Below are 20,918 nucleotides of genomic sequence, written 5' to 3'. Positions count from 1 at the left end.
CCTGATAATGAGGAAATTCAATTCTCACCCAACTGCAGGAAATCCACTTCCTCCAAATTTTGGAATTGGATCCAAAAATTACTTGGGTCCCACTAATTTTTTAATCTTGAATATTTGGTGAACAACGAATACTTCATAATCAGAATCCACTTCTATTTTTTTTGTTCCAATTACCTTTACGTAAACATGCCATTAAAGTATATAAATAAGGTGACACAATCAAACGTTACTTCAACTTGTAAATTGAGCTTCTAAATTAAGCCGAGCCGCTGACTTTGTCCTATTCACTACTCTTCTAAATTGAACCAACTAAAAATCGACCTTGAATATAATATTATTCTTGCATACAATTTCCTGGAGGCTGCAAGTGTAATATTATAACAATAATATTGTAAAGGTCTCGACAAGTCCCACCCACCTTTCACAACTTTGCTAGGGCTCCTATATATGACACAAACTTCCCCCATCGTTAAACTCTCTATTCTTTCAGCTCACTTTGAGGGTCTATTTCTCAACAACCCTAATTCTTAAGCTTATTCGGCTTTATAAGCTACCCGTAGCTGGAATGGGAAACTGTTTGAGACGCGATTCGGCGATGGTATGGACCGGAGACGACGACTGGATTGATGTTTTTCAGCTTGAGCCTGATGCTAAAATGGCACACAACCCAGAAAGGCATAGGCTTCTTGGCGAGATAAGATCATATTCATCATCTGCAGCCTCAACACCTTCATTTTCTACTAGCACTAGTAGTACTGGAGGAGATCAAGTGAAGATCAAGATGACTAAGAAGGAGCTGGAGGAGTTGGTAAAAGGAGGAGGAAACATGCAGGGTCTGTCGTCTGTGGAACAGCTATTGGCTCGGCTCGGGATCAACGGCCTTGACGATCATGATCAGTACTATGATGATCGTGATGAGTTGGACCATCATCGGCCCTGGAGGCCTGTTCTCCAAAGTATTCCGGAGGTTAATTAGTTCATCATTCATATCACCATGCGTGTTTGAACGGTGATCATGATCAGAAAGACCTCTAGACGATAGAATTTAGGTCTGAAATTAAAATTCTTTTGTTACGATTCTTTTTTAATTCATACTTTCTTGTATGTTGAGATTCAATTTTTTTATATTTTATGGTCTATGTACATGTGAAGATGAATATTTCTTTTCTTATTTACTTTTTAAATTTTTTTTAAGTGCCTAATAATTTTGGAGAAAATCCTTAATAGAACATCATAATCACGTCATTCGAAAGGAAACTCTCACAAGTATCAAGCAGGGTACGAAACCTAAATGCCCAGAATCTTGTTTGCTTGTAAGCATTACCTTACAGATGATGTAGTCAAGCAACGTGTGATGAAGTTTTCTCTTGATTTTAGGGACTTTTCAAAAAATAAATTTTTATGAGCCGCCAAGTCCAATATCTTTGTGGGCTCAAGCAATCCTTCACCTGATGTTTTGTTTGGTTGGGACATGATACATTTATTTAAATTAAATTTTGTGAATTATATGATGTATATATTAATGATTGAATTATTATTTAAGTATTAATTAACGTGTTTATTTTTTATTAGTGATGCAACATATAATTTACAAATGTGGTATAAAATGTTAGTCTGCCTAGCATTAGTCTATATACAATATGAGCAAATTTTTCCAAATACTAATATGTTTTGGTTGGAGGGATATTGGAAACTTTAATCCAAGCGTTTCATTTTGTCACTTGGAAGGATATTGTTCATTGGCAGCCTAGTCTATACCTCTCAGCTCTAGGAGGCCTCTTCATGACTAGTGAAAGTTGACGTTTCACCTTATATATATATTGGAAACTCACCTTTTTTTTATATTTTTATCAACGTTAAATTTCTTAATCATGTAATGCTTATCGTTGAAGACAAGGTGTGAATTCCTTACCTAAACGGCATAATCCACATCATTAGGATTGATTAGGATTCTCTTTCACATCTATTATGCTAATCATTTTTCTTTGCTTTTCCAAACAAACTATAAAACGGATCATAAATCATAATAAAAGTTAAAAATGACCCAATACCAAACTTGAACTTTACTCTAGAAACCCAATTCACCATTTTAAATTAAATTAGTAGGTATGCACTATCGAAGTTTGTATGTAATAATACCATGCGTACAAAGTTTTTTTTTTTTTTTTTTTAATACAATGATATATTTACACTAAAGGAATGTGAGATATAAATTAATTTTAAACTCGTTATTTATAAAATTCAAAACTAAGATTTCTTACATACAAATGCATATACTCTCACTTATAAGTAAAATAGAATACAACCTAATTGTATATTAAATAATGTAAAATAAAAATATTGAAACAATGATGAACATGTAAAAAATTTGACACCATCATAATATCTTTAATAAAAAATATTGATATTTCACAGCTTCTCAATTTGATTGCCTACACAAATGAGCACCAGATATTTCAGAGCGATGGCCGCTTTAATTATAACCCGAACGACTGCCATCACGCACGGAACTTTCACACGTGTCACATGTGCCAAATGGCTGGTGTAGAAAGCAGGTGTTGGCCAGTTGTGGTTGTCGAGTGGGGTGGGGGAACGGAGAAGGACCGTCGGATCCTTTTTGAGTGGATCTGACTGATTAAGCAATCACGGTTGATCATCATATATTGTGCAGTTAGAAATTATTTTAAATTTTAAATCTAAAATTAAATATAAATAATATCTAACGAAAACTGATCACACGATATATAATAAACAACCGTGATTACTTAATCCTTGAATCATCACAAAAAGAAGATCCAACGAGAATCCTTTACGCGGGGAGAAAAAGGCAATGGATGGCGTTAATGCACAAGTGCTCTCCTACCTGAGTCTTCTGCTCAATGTGGGGCCCACTCATGACAGCTATTACTGCTTCTGAGGGCCCCACCCCACTTCCAAGCTCATTCATGGCTTCTCCTACTCTGCTCCCCCTCTCCCTATTTCTCGCCTTTTCTTCCTCTTCTCTTCCCACAATGTTTCCTCCTCCATTTCCTCACCTGCAAAACCCTTCTCTGAACTCCAAGCCTGAAGCTTGAAAACGCTGCGTTTATCTCTCTCTCTCTCTCTCTCTCACATTCTCTGTGATGGTTTCACTGTTTGGAGGGTAAGGAAATTGAAGGCAGGAAGGAAATGGCGTCTCTGAAGCTCACTGCCCATGTCTTTATCCTGTTCCTGAGTGAGTTTCTAACTTATTTTTTTGTTGATTTCTTTACTGGGTTTTGTTTAATTTTGCAAATAGTTTGAGTTTTGCCTTCTTGGTCTTGGTTATAATTGCTCTAGTTGTATTAGTCCAATTGGGTTTTGTGAAAGATTTGTGCTTTTTTAGCTGGGCAGGGAATTCGTGTTCCTAAAAATGTCATCTTTGGTATGGTGTGCACCTCAGATTTTGTGAAACATTCTTGATCTTGATTTCAGTTTTCAAAGAATATATGGTGCATTTGGTATCAGAATATTGAAGTCCTATTGTTGTTCTCAATCTTTGAATCTAATGCTTAATGTAAGGCATAGCGCCGTTTCGAGCAACTGTTTAGAGTGAATTAAGATATCCCAGGTTGTGTTAGGGTCTTGATTGCTGTTTGAGTAGTATAGGCTTGCCCTTATACAACTTTGTAGGACATACATTAGCGCAAAATTGTGGATTGAAGATTTCACCGTAATTTCCATTTTGCTACATTATTGATTCATTGACGCTACTTGTGTTTATGGAGGAACATACTTACCTTTGGCTTAAGGTTTATAATGCACATTGTTAAATGGTTCTAGGATTTATAACTAAAATTCATTAGTTGCCTTTGGTGCCGGACTAGTTTGTCTACGGCTTTAGAACTGCTCCCTAAAGTTTATAAGGAAACTATGCATCTAAAACTTTTCTGATTGTGATTTGTGTAGTTTCTCTGTTTTATTATTACTTACCAATGTCCTTTGTTTTTCACTTTATAGGTCTCCATGTATGTTGTTGCAGCACGATAGATTATCTTAAAGATCCAGTCTTGTCGTTTAAACAAAAAGATTCTATGTTACCAATGATCTCTCCTACTGTGACTCCTCAACCCTTTCTTCCCCTTCTTGCTCCTTCACCATTGGCACCATATACGAATACCACTGTCCCAAAATTATCAGGTTCCTCCCTCCCTCCTTATTTGCTCAAGTTAAACTAAATTCGCCTAGGCATTCTGTGGTTTGGTTCATAAGTTCCATACTTTTCTCGTTGATCTGTGCGTGCAGGACTCTGTAGGCTAAACTTCAGTGTTGCTGAGAGTTTGATGACTGTGACCTCAATTGATTGCTGGTCCGTTTTTGCACCATTGCTAGCTAATGTAATGTGTTGTCCACAGTTGAAAGCCACTCTCACAATTCTCATTGGTCAATCTAGTAAAGAGACCAATGTTCTGGCTTTAAATGGGACAACTGCTAAACACTGCCTATCGGATATCGAGCAGATTTTGGTGGCCCAGGGTGCAAATGATAGTCTTGCACGAATATGCTCAGTTCATTCATCAAATCTGACTGATGCATCTTGCCCAGTCATTGGTGTTAATGAGTTTGAGGATACAGTTGATACTTCCAAGTTGCTTGCTGCTTGTGAGAAGATTGACCCTGTGAAGGAATGCTGTGCTCAAACGTGTGAGAATGCTATATTAGATGCTGCTACAAGGATTGCATCAAAAGCTTCTGATGTTTTGAGCACAGATGGTGCTCATGATCTCTTACCAGATAGATCAAGTAAAATCAATGGCTGCAAAAGTATTGTCCTCCGATGGCTGGCAAGTAAACTCAGTCCTTCTCATGCCAAGGAAGTTCTAAGGGGACTGTCTAATTGCAAGATTAACAAGGGTGAGTTTACAGTAAAACATGGTGCTACGTAGAAAATGAAAATTATACTTACTATATTAACAGGTCAAAGCATGGGATATTCATACATTTATCTAGAAGTTTGTTAGAGTTGTCTCCTAGAACTGTATGGATGAATTAGTACCAGTTGTCTCATTCTTTCTGTATTTGAAGGGATTTTCTTGGAAATTCTACAGGTGGATTGCCATTTTTATGAATATGGATTATAGTCATATAAGAGATATCATTGGAATTCTAGCTGTATACCTTCCTCATATTCGGGGCTTACTCCCGTATTGTGAAAGTTGATTATTAAATGATTTTTTTTGTGTGAGAGAGAGAAAAAGAATGAGAAAGATTAAGAATACTATTAAGTGTTTTTCTCTGTGTGTTATACTTGTTTGATTTTACTTGAAGATGCCACTCCTCGATTGGAGTATCTGATCGTGTATTGTGTCTGGTGTTGCCTTCAGCTTGTCCCCTGGTTTTCCCTGACATGAAGCATGTTGCAATGGGTTGTGGGAATGGGATAAGTAACCGGACTGCATGTTGTACTGCCATGGAGAGCTATGTGGCCCACTTGCAAAAGCAGAGTTTAATAACCAACTTGCAAGCTTTGGATTGTGCTGCATCACTGGGAATGAAGTTACGAAAATCAAATATTACCAAAAATGTGTATAGCCTATGTCATATAAGCCTGAAGGATTTCTCGCTTCAAGGTTAGCACGTTCCTCTTGTCGTGTTTTTTTGTTAGCTAACTATATGTAACCTATCATGGTTCTAATATATATTGTGTGCTTTATGCATGTCAAAATTATTGGGATGGATTCGTTCAACTCAGTTGGAAATCAAGGTAATAAACTTATTTCGTTTGTATTATCCAATTATATTAGTATAATCGAAGAAATTCTTAGCATTATCAAAATGTTTTACTGTATTGAAAGAAAGGGGTACATTTTTTGAATTTATTGTCAAAATAACTACTTTGACTTTGCCAATGATGGTAGGGTTGTCAATAATTTCATACCAGTGCTTTTGCTTTTTTCTTGTTCTAATCTTGTAAACTGGTCATTCTTTGTACTTTTGCATGATAGTGTCTGGATGTCTTTTGCCGAGCCTGCCTTCCGATGCCACATTTGACAGTTCAGGTGTCAGCTTCCTTTGTGATCTGAATGATAACATTCCAGCTCCCTGGCCCACCTCTCAAGGGGCAGCTTCATCTTGCAGTAAACGTATGTGCAAGCAAGCTGTTTCTGTTTATTCATTTCCATGGAGTACCCTGCATTTTGCTGTACTTTCTTATGAGGCTGTATTTTTCATTTAGTAGTGCGCTCATGATTTCTGCCTGACTTTGTTGGACTTTCAGATGTCAAGATTCCTGCACTTCCTGCAGCAGCATCTGCTGAAAGTGGTGAGTAAATTCATTCATTAATCTTCATCAATGCTGATTTCGCTTATTTGAGCGGTCCCCGGTTGGAGTATGTAAGGCATTCAAAGTTGTGGTTATCCTTATGAACAAAACTTAGGAACTAGTCGCAGAACAGTTTGAGCATTATGTACATACAAAACCAGTGTATGCCGACACTTATACCACGCACATCAAAGGCTAAAGCATATGCTCTGATGTTCTCCAGGTCTATACCATGATGGCGTGATGCTTTCTCTACTCCTTGCTTCCGCGATGGTTCTTATGACGCTTCTGTAATTAACTTTTCGCTCGAGGCAAACGTGTCAGTCCTTGAAGGAGAATTCGTGAATGGTTCGTTGTTTATGCAGATCACCCCAAGCTAATGGACACAAGACTGTCGTGAAACTTTATCTGCGGCGATCTGACTTCAAGTTTGTGCTTCCAATCCTACAGATTCATGATTCTTGCTTGCTTCTGAAATAATTTTTTTGTAAAAAAGTTTAGGAAATCGCGCGTGGTTGATCATATTGTAAGTTGTAACCGTCGTCATTATAAAGATTGCATGTAAATTTAGATTGCAGCCAAAATACAATCTTGTTTTACAAGTGATGAACCAACTCAGCCACCAAATTTGCATGTATCTCCTCATGTTGTAGTTTTTCATGGTGGATTATAGGCTTACAGTGGTGGCACATGATGAAATTGAGGTTCCATCATACAACGTAGCCCAAATTCATATAAGCACATGGCAAACTTTGTCCCTCACCGATGTGGGACAACTCTCAACACGTTCCTGCACGTGTGGTGGATTTTCAAGCCTACAGGTGGATAACAACTGGATGACGTGGAGCGCGTGTGGTCATTTGGCTTTACACGAGAACAACCTGCTCTGATACCATGATGAAATTGAGGTTCTACCACATGATGAAATTGAGGTTCCACCATAAAATTAATTGGTAATATGGAAAGTAGCTCAAAACTATATAAACACAAAGCAAACATTGTTCTTCATCGATAGACAACTCTCAAAGAAAAGCGACATGATTCGACGATGTTCCACTATCTTCAACTCCTCTAGATCTGGAGTTTTTGGAGAATCAGTCTCATCTTCAATATCATGATTGGGTCAACCAGGCCAAATCATGAGTGAAATATAGTACATAGAAAATCGAAAACGTACATAGCAGTTCCAAGAGAAATACTTTGAATAATTTCATCACAGAAAATTGGCCAAACTAATCAAATTTTAATTCGTAATTTCTGAAAACTTCAGCTTTTTAATGTCTTCAATATATGACACTTATGTCGTCAATTTTTTATCTCTACATCGTTGATGTTTAATACTAATTATTTTCTGTGTTCGACCTAAATTAGCGGATTAATAGAGAATGAAAAGCAAAAATTAAGAAAATAATTAGTATAAATTAAGAATAAGATGGATGTATGCCATATAAAACAAGAACAAAGAAAAAAAAAAAAAAAAGTAGAGGCCTGGTCCTACAATATCGACCATTCTCAACAGGTTCATGCATCTACCGTTCTCAACGACATTGAACCTGTTTTGTTAGGTTAGTAGAATTTCACGTTAAACACATGGGAACAAATTTTTGGAATGTTCAAATCGTGTCCGTTCATCGTACATCGTGCAATCAGAAATCATTTTAAATTAAATATGAATAGTATCTGATGAAAACTGATTGCACGATATACGATAAATGGACACGATTAGAGGATCCTCCTGTAAATTTTTGCATGTCCATTTTCTTCTTTTGTACTTTTTCTTTTGTTTACGTACCTTATCTATTATTTAATTTAGAGTAATGTTAGGAAAACTAAATTATAAACAAAATTTGCAAACTAAATAATATGTCACCGATAGGAAATGAGCTCGTTTATCAGAAGTATGATTATCTTCTCTCCTATTCACATCCCCTTTTCTCCCCTCCTCTCACATATTGTTTTTTATCTTCTTCTTACTATTAAAAAATTAACACAAAACGTTAATGTGACTTAACCGTAACCCTTCAAATATGAGAGGAGAGAAGGGGAGGGAGACTAAGAAGGGAGAGAATCATACTCTCTTTTATCAACGTTTAAGTAATAATTCAATCATTACTTCTATGTCATTTAATTTACAAAAAAATATTTCTACGAATTTAATCTTTTTAACATTACTCTTTTAACTTATCTAACTCAACAAAATAAAGTACGAAAGTCACTTTCCTTACGTACATGCATGTCTTTCACTTCAGTAATATGCAGCTGATCCTTGTATGCATGTTTGAATAACTTGATTGATTGGGAGAATCTACCCTACAACACTTGATAAATATTCTGTCAGCTTATGTTTATCACTAAAGCAAGACTTATTAATTGAGTACTTATCTTTTTGGAGGTGAATTGTCCGCCTTCCTATTTCCATACTCTCCTTATACTCTTATGTGATGTGTGATCACGGTTAAGTCACGTTAATATTTTATATTAAATTTTTATATAAATAATAAAACAAAAAGTAATAGAAATATAAAATGTTGACGTAGCTTAATCGTAACCACACAAACAGAAGAACATAGGAAGAGTATGGAAATGTGAGAGTAGACAATCCACCTCTTATCTTTTTTTTGGTCGATAATTGACTTATTACGTACGGAAATGTTTTCTTTTTTTGTGATTGAAAAGTCACTCTCTTCTCAAATTAAAAAAGAATAAAAATGGGTATAATATACCTCCTTTCCTTCATTCTCACAAAATAGAGAACTTTGTTTGCTTGAAATTTTCATTTTAATTCTTAAGGAAAACTAATGAAAAAAATTTGAAAAATTTGAATTTTAACGATAAGGACAAAATAAAGGGTAAAGTGACTAGTACTATGATTGATTTTTTAATGTAAAAATATAATTTTTTTTTAAAATAAATAGTACGGAAGAGCATTTCGTTAAAATTCTCTAATTCTTATCTATTTGTCCCTATGAAAGAAGGTGGTACTTGATGATGCAAAATCTTGTCCTGTGGCTGCTTAATTACTTAATTAGATGGTATCGATCTTCTCCTAATACTCAGCATAACATGTTGGGCTAGTAGTTAGAACATCAAAATTGTACGTGGTCCAAATTAATTTAATTTTTTCTCTTATCATTTTCGGTTGCAGCGGATATACGCTTTTTCCTGGGATTTGATTTAAATGAACTTTAATGAAGGGGTTCCCCATACTATTCTATTCACTTTAACGAAAAATCATATTTTTATACTAAAAAATTAATCTTGGTACTACTCATTTTACCCTTTATTTTGTTCTTATTGTTAAAACTCAAAGTTTTCAAATCATTTTCATTAATTTTCATTTGATTTTTAATTCATTTTTGGATGCAAATAAAGGAGTGACTGTTCGGTGTGGATCATCGACGGCAAAGCATTTTTGGCATAGTTAACGCGGGATGCCAACTACATCACTGGCTTTCCGGGGTTGAATAAAGCAAAGTACCTCACATCGGTCATTTCATAAAATAATTTATAACTTATATTACTATGTTTGGATGAGGAAAATAAACATAGAATTTTGGTAAAAGTCAGAATTTATAAATTGACAGACACTAATTATCTTGTTTGGATTCATAAACATAGAAATTTAGAATTTCTGCATGGAAAAAAAACTTGGAATTTGGGACCTCCAAATTCCAAGTTCAAATTCCATGTAAATATGTGTCATTTCTCAATTTCTATGATTGAGAGTTTAAAAATAACAAATTTCGTATTCAATTTCATTGTTCTTTTAGGTTAACCAAACAAGAAAATTTACAAATTCTAGAAAATAAAATCTCGTCATTTCAATTTCCGTCATTTTTAAATTCCTTAGTAATCTTAAATTTCTTCCCCCAAACATTACATTAAATAGTTTTACTTTTAATTATGTCAATATTTTTGTATAAAAAATTAAAATATACCACGTTAGTTATCTTACAAAATAAATAATAACTTATATTAAATTATTTCACTTTTAATTGGATCGTTGCCTTTTATATAAAAGCTACATACTTAATGATTGCACAAATAATTTAGTGGGAGATAGTACCAATACTATTAATGTTGCATAGCTACCCATCCCCTTGAAACTTTAACATGGGTTTGCCTTTAGAGCTCAGGTACACATGTTTGTTTCAACTTTTAATGTCGTTTTTTCTTTACCATTTCTCCTCTTGTATTTGTTTTTAGTTACAGTTCATATATTTCTTTTTTCAGGAAATATGGAGTGGGATGATAAGAGGTACTTCTATACAGACTGTTAGACCATCTCCAACTGAAGAAGGGTCAGAGAGCTCGTTTTAGCCCTTTGATATTCCAAGAAATTAATATTTTAATGAACAGTGCAAGGTTATATTTTTTACCATCTATAACCGAAGGTCAAACATAATTTATTATTTAAATTTAAAAACTACAAATTAAATAGGCCTAATAGATATGATCACAAATATGTAGTTACGCCATGCATGCATAGAGATATGATCATGCATTTATTATAAAGGCCTAATAGATAAACGGTTCTCGTGTTAATAATTTAATCAAAAGACTGTTTATGTGGGAAAAAAAAAAAAAATTTAACCCTTCATAGCATAATTTGTTAACAAATTTAGTTCAAAAGTGATTATTATATCAATAATTTTGATAGAAATCGAATTTTATTGAGAGAATGACGGAGCTGGGGCCTTACAGTGATCGCCCTTCATGGGTGATTCTTCTTTCACCCGTTCACATAGTAAGTGAAGTACACTGTACACCTACTTTCTCCGATGCTATCATCGTGTCGGTTCGAGGACCATGACCTTTAAGAAATTTGTCCGCTCCGACATATTAACTTTAAATCTTTCATAGCCAACGTCCTCTCCGCATTTGCTTTGTAAATTTCTATTTTGTATTTACACCGTATTTTTAAGTAATTGTTATTGGTACTTTAAAAATCTCATTTTATATTTCAAATTTTTTATATTTAAAAAATACACTTGTGAGGAATGTAAAATAAAATTTTTAAAAGTACCAATAACATTTCTTTTTTTAAAAAACTTTTTGTTAATAGGAGAGATGAGATTCATATTTAGCGAATTTTCTCTTCCAATAATGAAAAAAGAAATCTGCACAGTTGATTATGACGTCTTCCTTTGACCTAAAAAACCTAATCAATTACGCTCTTTTTTTTCGTCGAATTGGAAAAACTAAAACCCTAATTATGTCGTAATTTGTTTACAAAATAAAAAAAAAATACTAATAAATCATAGTACTTGTCGACGCACTGTATTAATTGAAGCCTAAACACTGGTGTCCACGGAAAAAGTGTGAGAAAATGAATTCGTTCTCTAACGTGGATTATTAATGCAGCCTCAGAACATATACTTCCCCGTGGCACACTGCTACCCACATATACCACCACGTTTTTCGTCCAGAAATGTCTCAAGACCAACTCCACCAACCCATCTTAGACTCCGAACCGGAACCGGCAGCAGAACCCTCCAGCAATGGAGACGGTGTGGACTCTCTACTCGAGAAGGTGCTGTCCGACACTCAATTGCCCCCATTCAAGCGACTCCGCATGGCCACATGGATCGAACTCAAGCTCCTCTTTCGCCTTGCTGCCCCCGCCGTCTTGGTTTATGTCATTAACAACTCCATGTCACTTTCCACTCGTGTCTTCGCCGGCCATCTCGGCAATCTTGAGCTGGCCGCCGCCATTCTCGGCAACAGCGGCATCCAACTCTTGGCCTATGGCCTCATGGTACAATTATCAATATAACTTTATGTGCCCTACGGTTTGTGTTATATATTAGAATGTCAATTATTAAGATTAGAATTCAGATGATGAACGTTTTCAATCTGCTCGAGTGATCACATGCAAAAATATTTTAGAATGACGGTATGACAACATAACATGCGATCGTGTGTTGTCATTCTTATCTCTTTAATGATTTTTTTGGTTTGGTTCTTGTTTCTTGCAGCTAGGCATGGGAAGTGCAGTGGAGACTCTATGTGGGCAAGCCTACGGTGCCCAAAAGTATGACATGTTAAGCATATACCTTCAAAGAGCAATCATAGTCCTCTCCCTCACTGGCCTCCCACTTCTGGCAGTCTTTCTCCTCGCAAAACCCTTGTTGCTTTTACTCGGCGAACCAACCGCCGTGGCCTCAGCCGCCGCCGTCTTTGTCTACGGTCTCATCCCTCAAATATTTGCCTACGCCATAAACTTCCCCATTCAAAAGTTTCTCCAAGCACAACGAATTGTGGCCCCAAGTGCTTACATATCAGCAGCTACTTTTGGGGTGCATTTATTGATGAGCTGGGTTGCTGTGTACAAGCTGGGTTTAGGGTTGCTAGGTGTTTCTCTTGTTTTGAGCTTGTCGTGGTGGATAATAGTTGGAGCCCAGATTGTTTACATCTTGGTGAGCAGTCAGTGTAAGCTGACTTGGCAGGGTTTCAGTGTGCAAGCCTTTTCTGGGTTGTGGGATTTTTTCAAGCTATCGGCTGCATCGGCGGTGATGTTGTGCTTGGAGGTTTGGTACACTCAGGTGCTAGTTTTGATTGCTGGGTTGCTAAAAAATCCTGAGCTTGCCCTAACTTCTTTGGCCGTATGGTAAGAGCTAATTAACACCACTCTGTCTTTCATCAATTAATTAATATCTAATGTTATCCATTTTAATTTAGTGTAATGCTAGATAGATTAATTTTTCAAATTAAATTTGTAAATTATATGATGAGTCATCAATAAAAAATAAATATGTAAATCAGCATTTAAGTAATAATACAATTATCAACAAACTATGTTATATGATTTACAAAATTTGATCTAAGAAGTTGATCTCCAGCTGGCTGTAAGTTAGGAAGTATTATAGTTTATTGCTATTTTTTCAGTTAAGTAGAAAAATATTAAATTTAATTCTTATAAATTGTGAGTTCGATGTCAAATTGATTTTGCATTGTGTCTTAGCTTAGGTTTCACGCTACCTAGTGCAAATAAGAAGCTTAAATTATACAAAATTACTTTAATTATGGATTAAACTACAATTTCATAACTCATGTTTTAAATATTGTAATGTCATACATTCGTTAAATTTTCTTTCAAATTTAACTGTTAAATGATGACGTTGTAAGAGCAAGGCCCCCTCCTTCTCCAACTGAAATATTAAATTAATTATTAAGAATTTATTGATTTTTTATTTAACAATAAAAATAAAAAATAAAAAAAAAACTCTCTTTCTCGCTCACTCGCACCTCTCACATGTCTCCCTCACTCACTCTCTGCTCTCACTTGTAGAGAAACAATGGCAGCCATGGCTGCCGTGGCCATAGACACCCTTCACTCCCACTCCTTCCACCCAAAACACCATCTTCCACAATCTGCCTCCCTTATACTATTCCAGTTCTACCCCCATCAACCATATTAATTCCACCATGAAACCCTGCACATTCTGCAACTCCATCCAAAACCTCTCTCTAAATTTCCAATCTTTTCTCTTATTCTTCTCTGCCACTCTCCTCATTTGCTTCACTAAATCCGAACTCCAAACTTCATCACTCATTGTACCCTTCAAAACCCAACAAATTACATCTGGGTCCCTCCGAAAAGTCCCCGAACAAGCTTCCTTTCCACCACCATGTCACCCGCATAGTCACCGTCCCAGTGGGAATTCGATGGTTATCGACACCGGAAGCGAGCTCTCCTGTCTTCACTGCAACAAAACCCGGAACTATAACACATTCGATCCGACCCGGTCCACCTCCTACTCCCCCGTTCCATGCTCCTCATCCACCTGCACGAACTGGACCCGAGACCTCACCATACCCGCTTCCTGCGACTCCAACAAGCTTTGCCATGCCACGCTCTCCTAAGCCGACGCTCTCCTACGCCGCCGCCACGAACCGGAATTCCGTATTTGGTATTCGGGTGCATGGATTCAACTTATCCGGCGAGATTCCCACAACTGTGACCCATTTGACCCATCTCTTCATATCTTCAGTTCGAGGCGAACCGTTTTCCGGTTCGATCTATGCCCACGGCAGCCATGGCTGCCATTGCTTCTCTGCAAATGAGAGCAGAGAGTGAGTGAGGGAGACAAGTGAGAGGAGAGAGTTTTTTTTAATTAATTTTAATTGTTAAATAAAAAATAAAAAATTATTAATACTTAATTAATTTAATATTTCAGCTGGAGAATGAGTGGGCTCTGCTTCTTCTGTCATGTCATCATTTAACAGTTAAATTGACAAAAAATTTGATTAAAATATGAAATTGCAACGAATTCATAAATTAAGATATAACATTACAATATTTAAAATATGAGTTATAAAATTTTGATTCGTTAATTAAAGTAAGTTTTGTATAATTTATTCAAATAAAAGTAAGTGGACGAGTCAAAATTGGGTTTGACTAAAGGAATATAAAAAATAAAAGAAAGTGGACAAGCATAATTGGGTTTGCCACCCTGAGGAGAGCGAGTCCACAAGTGAAGGAATATGCACCTTATCCCTAACATAAAAGGACACATCTCATGAGTCACTACCAAATTTTTATCAAATAGAAACATCAATCAAAACATATACGGCTCAACCCTTTTCGAAACTGCCATATGCAGCTCCAAACGACATAGAGACATCTTCCGCCCATCGTATCCTAATATTAATGAAAGAAGAACTTACATGTTGTGTGGTTATTGTTTTTTTTTTCTCATTTTATTAAGGCATGATGTGACGAGCGATATAAATTAGGAATATACATATCACGCGTAAGAAAAATGTCTAAGAAATATATGCTATGAGCTGAGACCCCATTACATGCAACTATTCCATTCCATCCCACAAATGGAGTATATTTAATTACTTGCCGATCATATAATACAATGTCTACATGAACCCTAATTAGGATCAACGGCAATATTTTTACTATGCATAAACTAAAAAGAAAAAGTTGATCCTAAACTTCCTTTGTTACTTTTCATTTCCGACTAACTTGACTGTTGGATATATATTAGTTCCTTGCCTAACTCCATTTTGAAGTGATGTATGAAGTTCTTGTGTCCACATAATGCTGCACATTATAAACTTATTACTTAATTTGTATAAAAGAAAGAGTAAAAGCCTTTTACCGTAAATATGCAGCTATAGTTTACTGATTTAAACAAGATACAATTATTGAGAACGTTAACGAAAAGCTTTCGGTACTGTTTACTTTAACGAAAAATCATATTTTTACACTAAAAAGTCAATCATGGTACTATTCACTTTATCCTTTATTTTGTTATTATCGTTAAAACTAAAAATTTTCAAGTTATTTTCATTAATTTTCCTTTATATAAATCTGCAGCTATAGTTTCATGATGTACACAAGCAGACAAATTATTTTGTTATCGTCCATTATATAGTACATGTAATAAGAAAACCGCGTGGCCAAATCAAATTTGTACATATGTCATATAGTATACACGTCCCCTTACCTCACTAAATTTTATCGATTTCAAACCGTTTATTTTCAATCGGTTTACTTTTTAAGTTTCACTTTATAAATTAATAAACATAGTGTTCTAAATATGAAACATTGAAGTTACATTGTGACAATCACATTGGTAAAAGACTTTGGATTAAATTCCTTTGTACGAATGAACGATCTATTATTGGAGATTTAAAAATAAATAGTTTGTAAAGTTGCAAAAGAATGAAAGTTCTTCTCTCATTTGAGACTTAAAAAACATATTAGTTCTTCTCTCATTTGAGATTAGTCATTACCAAAACTTTATATCACACATAGAAACATACATGCTCAATGCTTTTCGAGAATAAACAGTTCGGATTGTTGCAAAAGAATGAAAGCGAACCCCATTTCTTGGGATAGGTATAAATGCATGATTAGCTTGTTCATGGTTTTACTTAATGGTGCATGGTTTCCCCTTGTGCAGCATGTCGTTAAATGGAGTGTTGTTCATGGTTTCAGTCGGGTTCAATGCAGCTGCAAGGTACGTACATGTATTGTTTTGTAAAATATTGGTTGGATTAATTAATCTAGCTAATATGTTAAGCCATAATTAATTAAAAAGTTTAATTGATGGATCAGTAGATCTATAATTACAAATTAATTGATGGGGAATTAATCAATAAAATACATGCATGCACGTATGCAGTGTGAGGGTGAGCAATGAGCTAGGTTCTGGGAATCCAAAGTCAGCAGCATTCTCGGTTATAGTAGTAACTTCGGTGTCCTTAGCTTTTGCTGTTCTGGAAGCTGTGGTTGTGCTCTCCCTCCGCGACGTAATCAGTTATGCCTTCACCAGCGGTGAAACTGTGGCCAAGGCAGTCTCGCACCTCACTCCATATTTGGCCGTCACTCTAATCCTCAATGGGATTCAACCAGTCCTATCCGGTAAGTGCTATCACACACACACACATTGTTGGAAATTTAATATTTGTTATTATATTAAAATTAATAATTGAATAAAAATTCGAAGCAATGTCTTTGGGTGGAAAAACGTTTCTCTCCAATGAAGAGTTGCAATTTTAAAACTTCATAAAAATAAACACATGCGTTCGAAAAAGGCATCTCTATTTCTATAAGTAGGCAAGTCCTACTGAACACATATGATGCATTACAATAGTATGTAATGTGAGATATTCCACCGTGTTGTCATTGCTATCGCACTACAAAATAATCATACTAATAGTGCACATATATGTTACAAAGAAAGTTGTGGTTGTCTTTAGTGTCCTAACTAAGAAATCTGGGTAAGTATAAAGTCTAAAGGCAACAGGTGCTAGAAGTGCTTCTCGTAGAAAGGACTAGTCATTAGGCTTCAAAGCAATCACAATGAGGGAATTGTGGGAGTAGATTAGTTATCTTTGATAAATGATCACTTCAAAAGAAGAAAAAAATTGCTTTTAGAAAAAGATAATGTTGTGAATTAGTTTACAAGACGGGTTTCAAATATCTCTTAGAGTGAGTTAGTTTAAGGTATTGAAAGGTTATAGAACTTCGAAAAATATTTTAAATGTGGGGGAGTTTACCCAAGCATATAGGCAAATTACTTATTAAATTTCAATATATGTTTGGAGGTCTTTATGTTAGAGATAAACTGCTCTCGGTGAAATCAATTTTCATGCATGGATATGAAGTTTGTAATGGCTCTAGATTGTAAATAGTCAACCTAGTGGTACCAATTGTAAAGGTTCAGCTAGAGATGACATATGCTGTAACATCAAGGAGAATGAGATAAAATCATAAAAGCCTGTGATTAGAGTAATCATAGTGGAAACCCAACCAATTAACTGAAGATCTCAAGATCTAGGTTCAAAACGAACAACTAAATTATGACAACTCGAAGTAGCACAAATGAGATATACTCTACTACCCATGTCTCGTGTTGATAACAGTGTTGTCTGACATTGAGAGTAGGTTAAACTTTGCTTTTAATGATTCTTATAGCTTGGAATACATAGAAGTCCAAGTAGGGTGTTGCTGAATATTCATAATGGAAAGTCACCTATCTTGAATGAGGAAGGAGCCCCTTTTATAGCACTCATGATGAGTCAGAAACTATTCAAAACCGAAATAAACACAAGGAGCAACCACGGGGCATTTGAAAATATGTTGTGTGATTATTATTTAACACTAGTTCTTGTTTGTATGTAATCATTAAACCTGTATTTAAATCATTTTTCATGATAATTGAACTTGTATTTACATACTTAAGGATATAATATATATGGTGATCATTGTAGGGGTGGCGGTTGGGTGTGGGTGGCAAGCATTTGTGGCATATGTGAATGTGGGATGTTATTACGTAGTTGGAATTCCATGCGGCTGTGTTCTTGGATTTGTGTTCGACCTTGGTGCTGAGGTACAATTTACCAACTCAATTATTGCGGAATATATAATATTTTACAAAATAAGAAGCTAAATGAAGCAAAAGATAATCTTGCTCGACAAGGAAACAGGGGCAAGTGAACATCTTCTCAAAAAATGAAAAAGGAATTAATTAGATTTCGACACACATATGTATTATACAGGGAATATGGTCGGGGATGATAGGAGGAACTCTAATGCAGACCTTAATTTTACTGTGGGTAACATTTCGTACGGACTGGGATAAAGAGGTAATTTCAGTAATCACTATGCTCACTTCATTTTGTATAGGCAGCTTTAAGATTAAATATTAAATATAACATTTCTGTTTTGTGTTAGAATTAAAAACTTACCTTAGAATTGTGACTATGATGTAAAATTATTATACTTGTACATCTTAAAATTGTGAATGAGACGTAAAATATTGATATGTAAAAACCCGTGATTGGTGTGCTGTATACTAACAAATGAGCTCGGAGAAATTTTTTATAATATATTTGTGCAGATTATTTGATAAGCCCCTATGATAGCCTCCTCAATAGTTCATTTACAAATCTTAATTAAGATGTACTTTTGGGGCACTGAGTTATTCAGGTGAACAATGCCAAAAGTCGCGTGGAGAAATGGGATGACAAGAAGCAGCCTCTACTAAAAAGTTGATGGCGTCACAAGTTTTCAACAGGCCACGAGTTTTCAACATGGAGAAAGCTTGGATGCAGAAAAAATCAGTAGCAGCTTTTGTTGCTAGCGAATTATGGATAGATACATGTTTAAATAATTGAATTTTTAATCATAATCTGAACACGTGTTCATCTGTGATTCGCTAGCTGCTGATTTTTCAGCAGCCAAGTTCAGTTCTTTCAACATACCAAGTCACGAGTTTTCAACAGACTATAATTGCTGGTTCGGCACATCCAATGTCATTGTAATAAGGACGGATTCAAATTGTTTTAATGCATGCTTTTCAACTTCTGATAATATTCGATTTTCCCTTTTCTTAGAGAAAGATCCAGAGTTACAGAAATGGTAATCTTCATGAACAGATACAAATAGAGAAGAAGAAAATGGGTGTCTTGTTCAGAAGATTACGTAACTTTTGGGATTCATTAATGTCAGTCACTAAGAAATTAGGGCTTGACCCATTCGCACATCGAATACAGATAAAAGACAAACAGATAGCATATTGCACAAAAACCACACCACACCGCCATGAGAAGTTTTTCGTTAGTTTGTGGTCGTCCTACTCAATTGTGTATCGACGAAAGGCAGGCTGGCGCATCCCCCAACCAAGGGAGTGGTTGCGTTCAGTATGTCCCCACACAAATTGCATAGTATTATAAATAGTTACTCCAGGTATCACCCATCCGCTGGAGTCCCCTTTCCCTAACAGAATAGCGAACCCTTGGCACATCTTCAAATTTTTTTTTTTTTTTTGGGGGGGGGTGGCGAGGTAAAAGAGATTGAGAGTTTAGTGGTATAGTGTGTGAACAGTAATTCAATCTAAACGTACGTGTAGTATTTGATATCCATTGGATTAATCACGTTGACGTTTGTCTAAATGCAGAGCCTTGGGATGCTCACCGGTCTGAACAAAATTAGGAGCACCTCGGCTGATGCATGATGCTAAAAGAGATCATCTACTTGAACCATATTTTGATAGTTGGACTCATTTATTTCATTAAAGGAATAATTCAACCATCAACCAGCACATCATGTAATCTTTAAAAATATAATCTAAAAACATGGTCTCTTTAGCATTTTCTGGAGCACCTCATGCAACACAAGTTTCATTAAGAATTGTATACCTACCAAATCTATATGTCATGTTAATTATAACAGGGCCGCCGGGCAGGGGTAGGATTCGTGTAATTGGAAAATAATTAAAAACCCAAACATATACATTTTTTTCTTATTACAAACGATATTATACACTAAATTACAGTAAAGAAAGAGAAGTGTTTTGAACATGAAACACAGTGATTTGAAGCGAAAATACCGAACCTACCTGGACAATCCAACTTGTAATTTTAGAAACCCGTAGTTGACTTATTTGTGGACATTTTTCCTGACACTAATTAATTTGGCTAATTGGATTTAGTGGCCACTTCTCCAAAATTATATGAAATAATGGACAGTTAATTAGGACAGCAGTACTACTACTGCAAGGCATCATGGGAACTTGGAATTGGATGTATAATGTGTAAATGCGAGGAGTGTCTAGAGGGGAAGTTGACTTCTTTGCACAAACTATGAATATCTTTCTTGTCGATGGGTTAGTGGACATTAATAAGTTATATATGGCTTAATTTGGTGCTTGACTAATTACTTTGTGCTTTGCATGTCATTTCGAAACGTACAAAACGAAGGATAAAGGACCTCCTGAATTGTATTGCTGATTAGTATAACTCGATCATTTTGTATAGGTAAAATTTTAAAGATGTCGCTGTTTTAAACTTTATTACATTTGGGGTGCAGGATTAGTAGTCAGAGACTCAGAGGGTGTTTTCTTGGCTGCGTTCGTCAGAAAGTTGGCCAATGTTTTCTCCCCTTTGCAGGCTGAAGCTATGGCGGTTCATGCGGGGTTAGCTTGGACGGCGGAAAGCGGTTTCCAAAATTTTATCTTTGAGAATGATTCTCTCCAGATCACTTCACCGTTGCTGGAGCCTTCTAGCAATTTGAGAATGGTTGGTCCAACTGTAGAAGATGCTAAGGCCTTGCTTAGATTGATCACTGGAGTCACACCTTCCCACGTTTGCCGCCAAGCTAATGGAGTGGCCC

General features: G+C 35.7%; 3 protein-coding genes across 6 annotated transcripts; all 3 read left to right on the top strand.

Annotated features, from left to right (window-relative positions):
• Nucleotides 1-430: 430 nt before the first annotated feature.
• Nucleotides 431-1,252, top strand: LOC137728616 (uncharacterized). The gene has a single exon (XM_068467348.2). It carries the CDS (start codon nucleotides 566-568, stop codon nucleotides 974-976), a length of 411 nt encoding a protein of 136 aa, XP_068323449.2. The 5' UTR covers nucleotides 431-565; the 3' UTR covers nucleotides 977-1,252.
• Nucleotides 1,253-2,767: 1,515 nt separating this feature from the next.
• LOC137729676 (putative GPI-anchored protein At1g61900) lies at nucleotides 2,768-6,917 on the top strand. Of its 3 annotated transcripts, XM_068468680.2 has the most exons (8): nucleotides 2,820-3,214; nucleotides 3,979-4,158; nucleotides 4,264-4,872; nucleotides 5,343-5,588; nucleotides 5,711-5,722; nucleotides 5,964-6,101; nucleotides 6,236-6,280; nucleotides 6,504-6,917. In XM_068468680.2, the coding sequence occupies exons 1-8, from the start codon at nucleotides 3,169-3,171 to the stop codon at nucleotides 6,572-6,574; spliced, it is 1,347 nt and encodes a 448-aa protein (XP_068324781.1). In that variant the 5' UTR covers nucleotides 2,820-3,168; the 3' UTR covers nucleotides 6,575-6,917. The 3 variants fall into 3 exon arrangements, 1 of the variants encoding a protein (XP_068324781.1); XR_015952708.1 differs by lacking the exon at nucleotides 5,711-5,722 and having other exon boundaries at nucleotides 2,768-3,214; nucleotides 5,343-5,596; XR_011068026.2 differs by lacking the exon at nucleotides 6,504-6,917 and having other exon boundaries at nucleotides 2,817-3,214; nucleotides 5,711-5,819; nucleotides 6,236-6,282.
• A 4,580-nt stretch (nucleotides 6,918-11,497) lies between these two features.
• Nucleotides 11,498-19,118, top strand: LOC137729558 (protein DETOXIFICATION 40). 2 transcript variants are annotated; one of them, XM_068468533.2, is made up of 7 exons: nucleotides 11,498-12,038; nucleotides 12,259-12,890; nucleotides 16,204-16,260; nucleotides 16,426-16,664; nucleotides 18,017-18,135; nucleotides 18,305-18,391; nucleotides 18,735-19,118. In XM_068468533.2, the coding sequence occupies exons 1-7, from the start codon at nucleotides 11,712-11,714 to the stop codon at nucleotides 18,798-18,800; spliced, it is 1,527 nt and encodes a 508-aa protein (XP_068324634.2). In that variant the 5' UTR covers nucleotides 11,498-11,711; the 3' UTR covers nucleotides 18,801-19,118. The 2 variants fall into 2 exon arrangements, with proteins under 2 accessions (XP_068324634.2, XP_088534696.1); XM_088678570.1 differs by lacking the exon at nucleotides 18,305-18,391 and having other exon boundaries at nucleotides 11,584-12,038.
• Nucleotides 19,119-20,918: the final 1,800 nt, after the last annotated feature.

The sequence above is a fragment of the Pyrus communis genome, chromosome 10 (assembly GCF_041283825.1).
Source record: "Pyrus communis isolate YQ-2024b chromosome 10, ASM4128382v1, whole genome shotgun sequence".
In the NCBI taxonomy this organism is placed as follows: Eukaryota; Viridiplantae; Streptophyta; class Magnoliopsida; order Rosales; family Rosaceae; genus Pyrus; species Pyrus communis.
The sequence above is the reverse complement of the archived record's forward strand: the minus strand, read 5'-3'. Positions and strand labels throughout refer to the sequence as shown.

Coding starts and splice junctions, on each gene's coding strand:
- LOC137729676 (XM_068468680.2), top strand. CDS start 3,169: ATGGCGTCTCTGAAGCTCACTGCCCATGTCTTTATCCTGTTCCTGA. Junction 3,215..3,978: donor TGTCTTTATCCTGTTCCTGA/GTGAGTTTCTAA, acceptor TTCACTTTATAG/GTCTCCATGTATGTTGTTGC. Junction 4,159..4,263: donor CACTGTCCCAAAATTATCAG/GTTCCTCCCTCC, acceptor CTGTGCGTGCAG/GACTCTGTAGGCTAAACTTC.
- LOC137729558 (XM_068468533.2), top strand. CDS start 11,712: ATGTCTCAAGACCAACTCCACCAACCCATCTTAGACTCCGAACCGGAA. Junction 12,891..16,203: donor CTAACTTCTTTGGCCGTATG/GTAAGAGCTAAT, acceptor CCCCTTGTGCAG/CATGTCGTTAAATGGAGTGT. Junction 18,136..18,304: donor TGTTCGACCTTGGTGCTGAG/GTACAATTTACC, acceptor TGTATTATACAG/GGAATATGGTCGGGGATGAT.
- LOC137728616 (XM_068467348.2), top strand. CDS start 566: ATGGGAAACTGTTTGAGACGCGATTCGGCGATGGTATGGACCGGAGAC.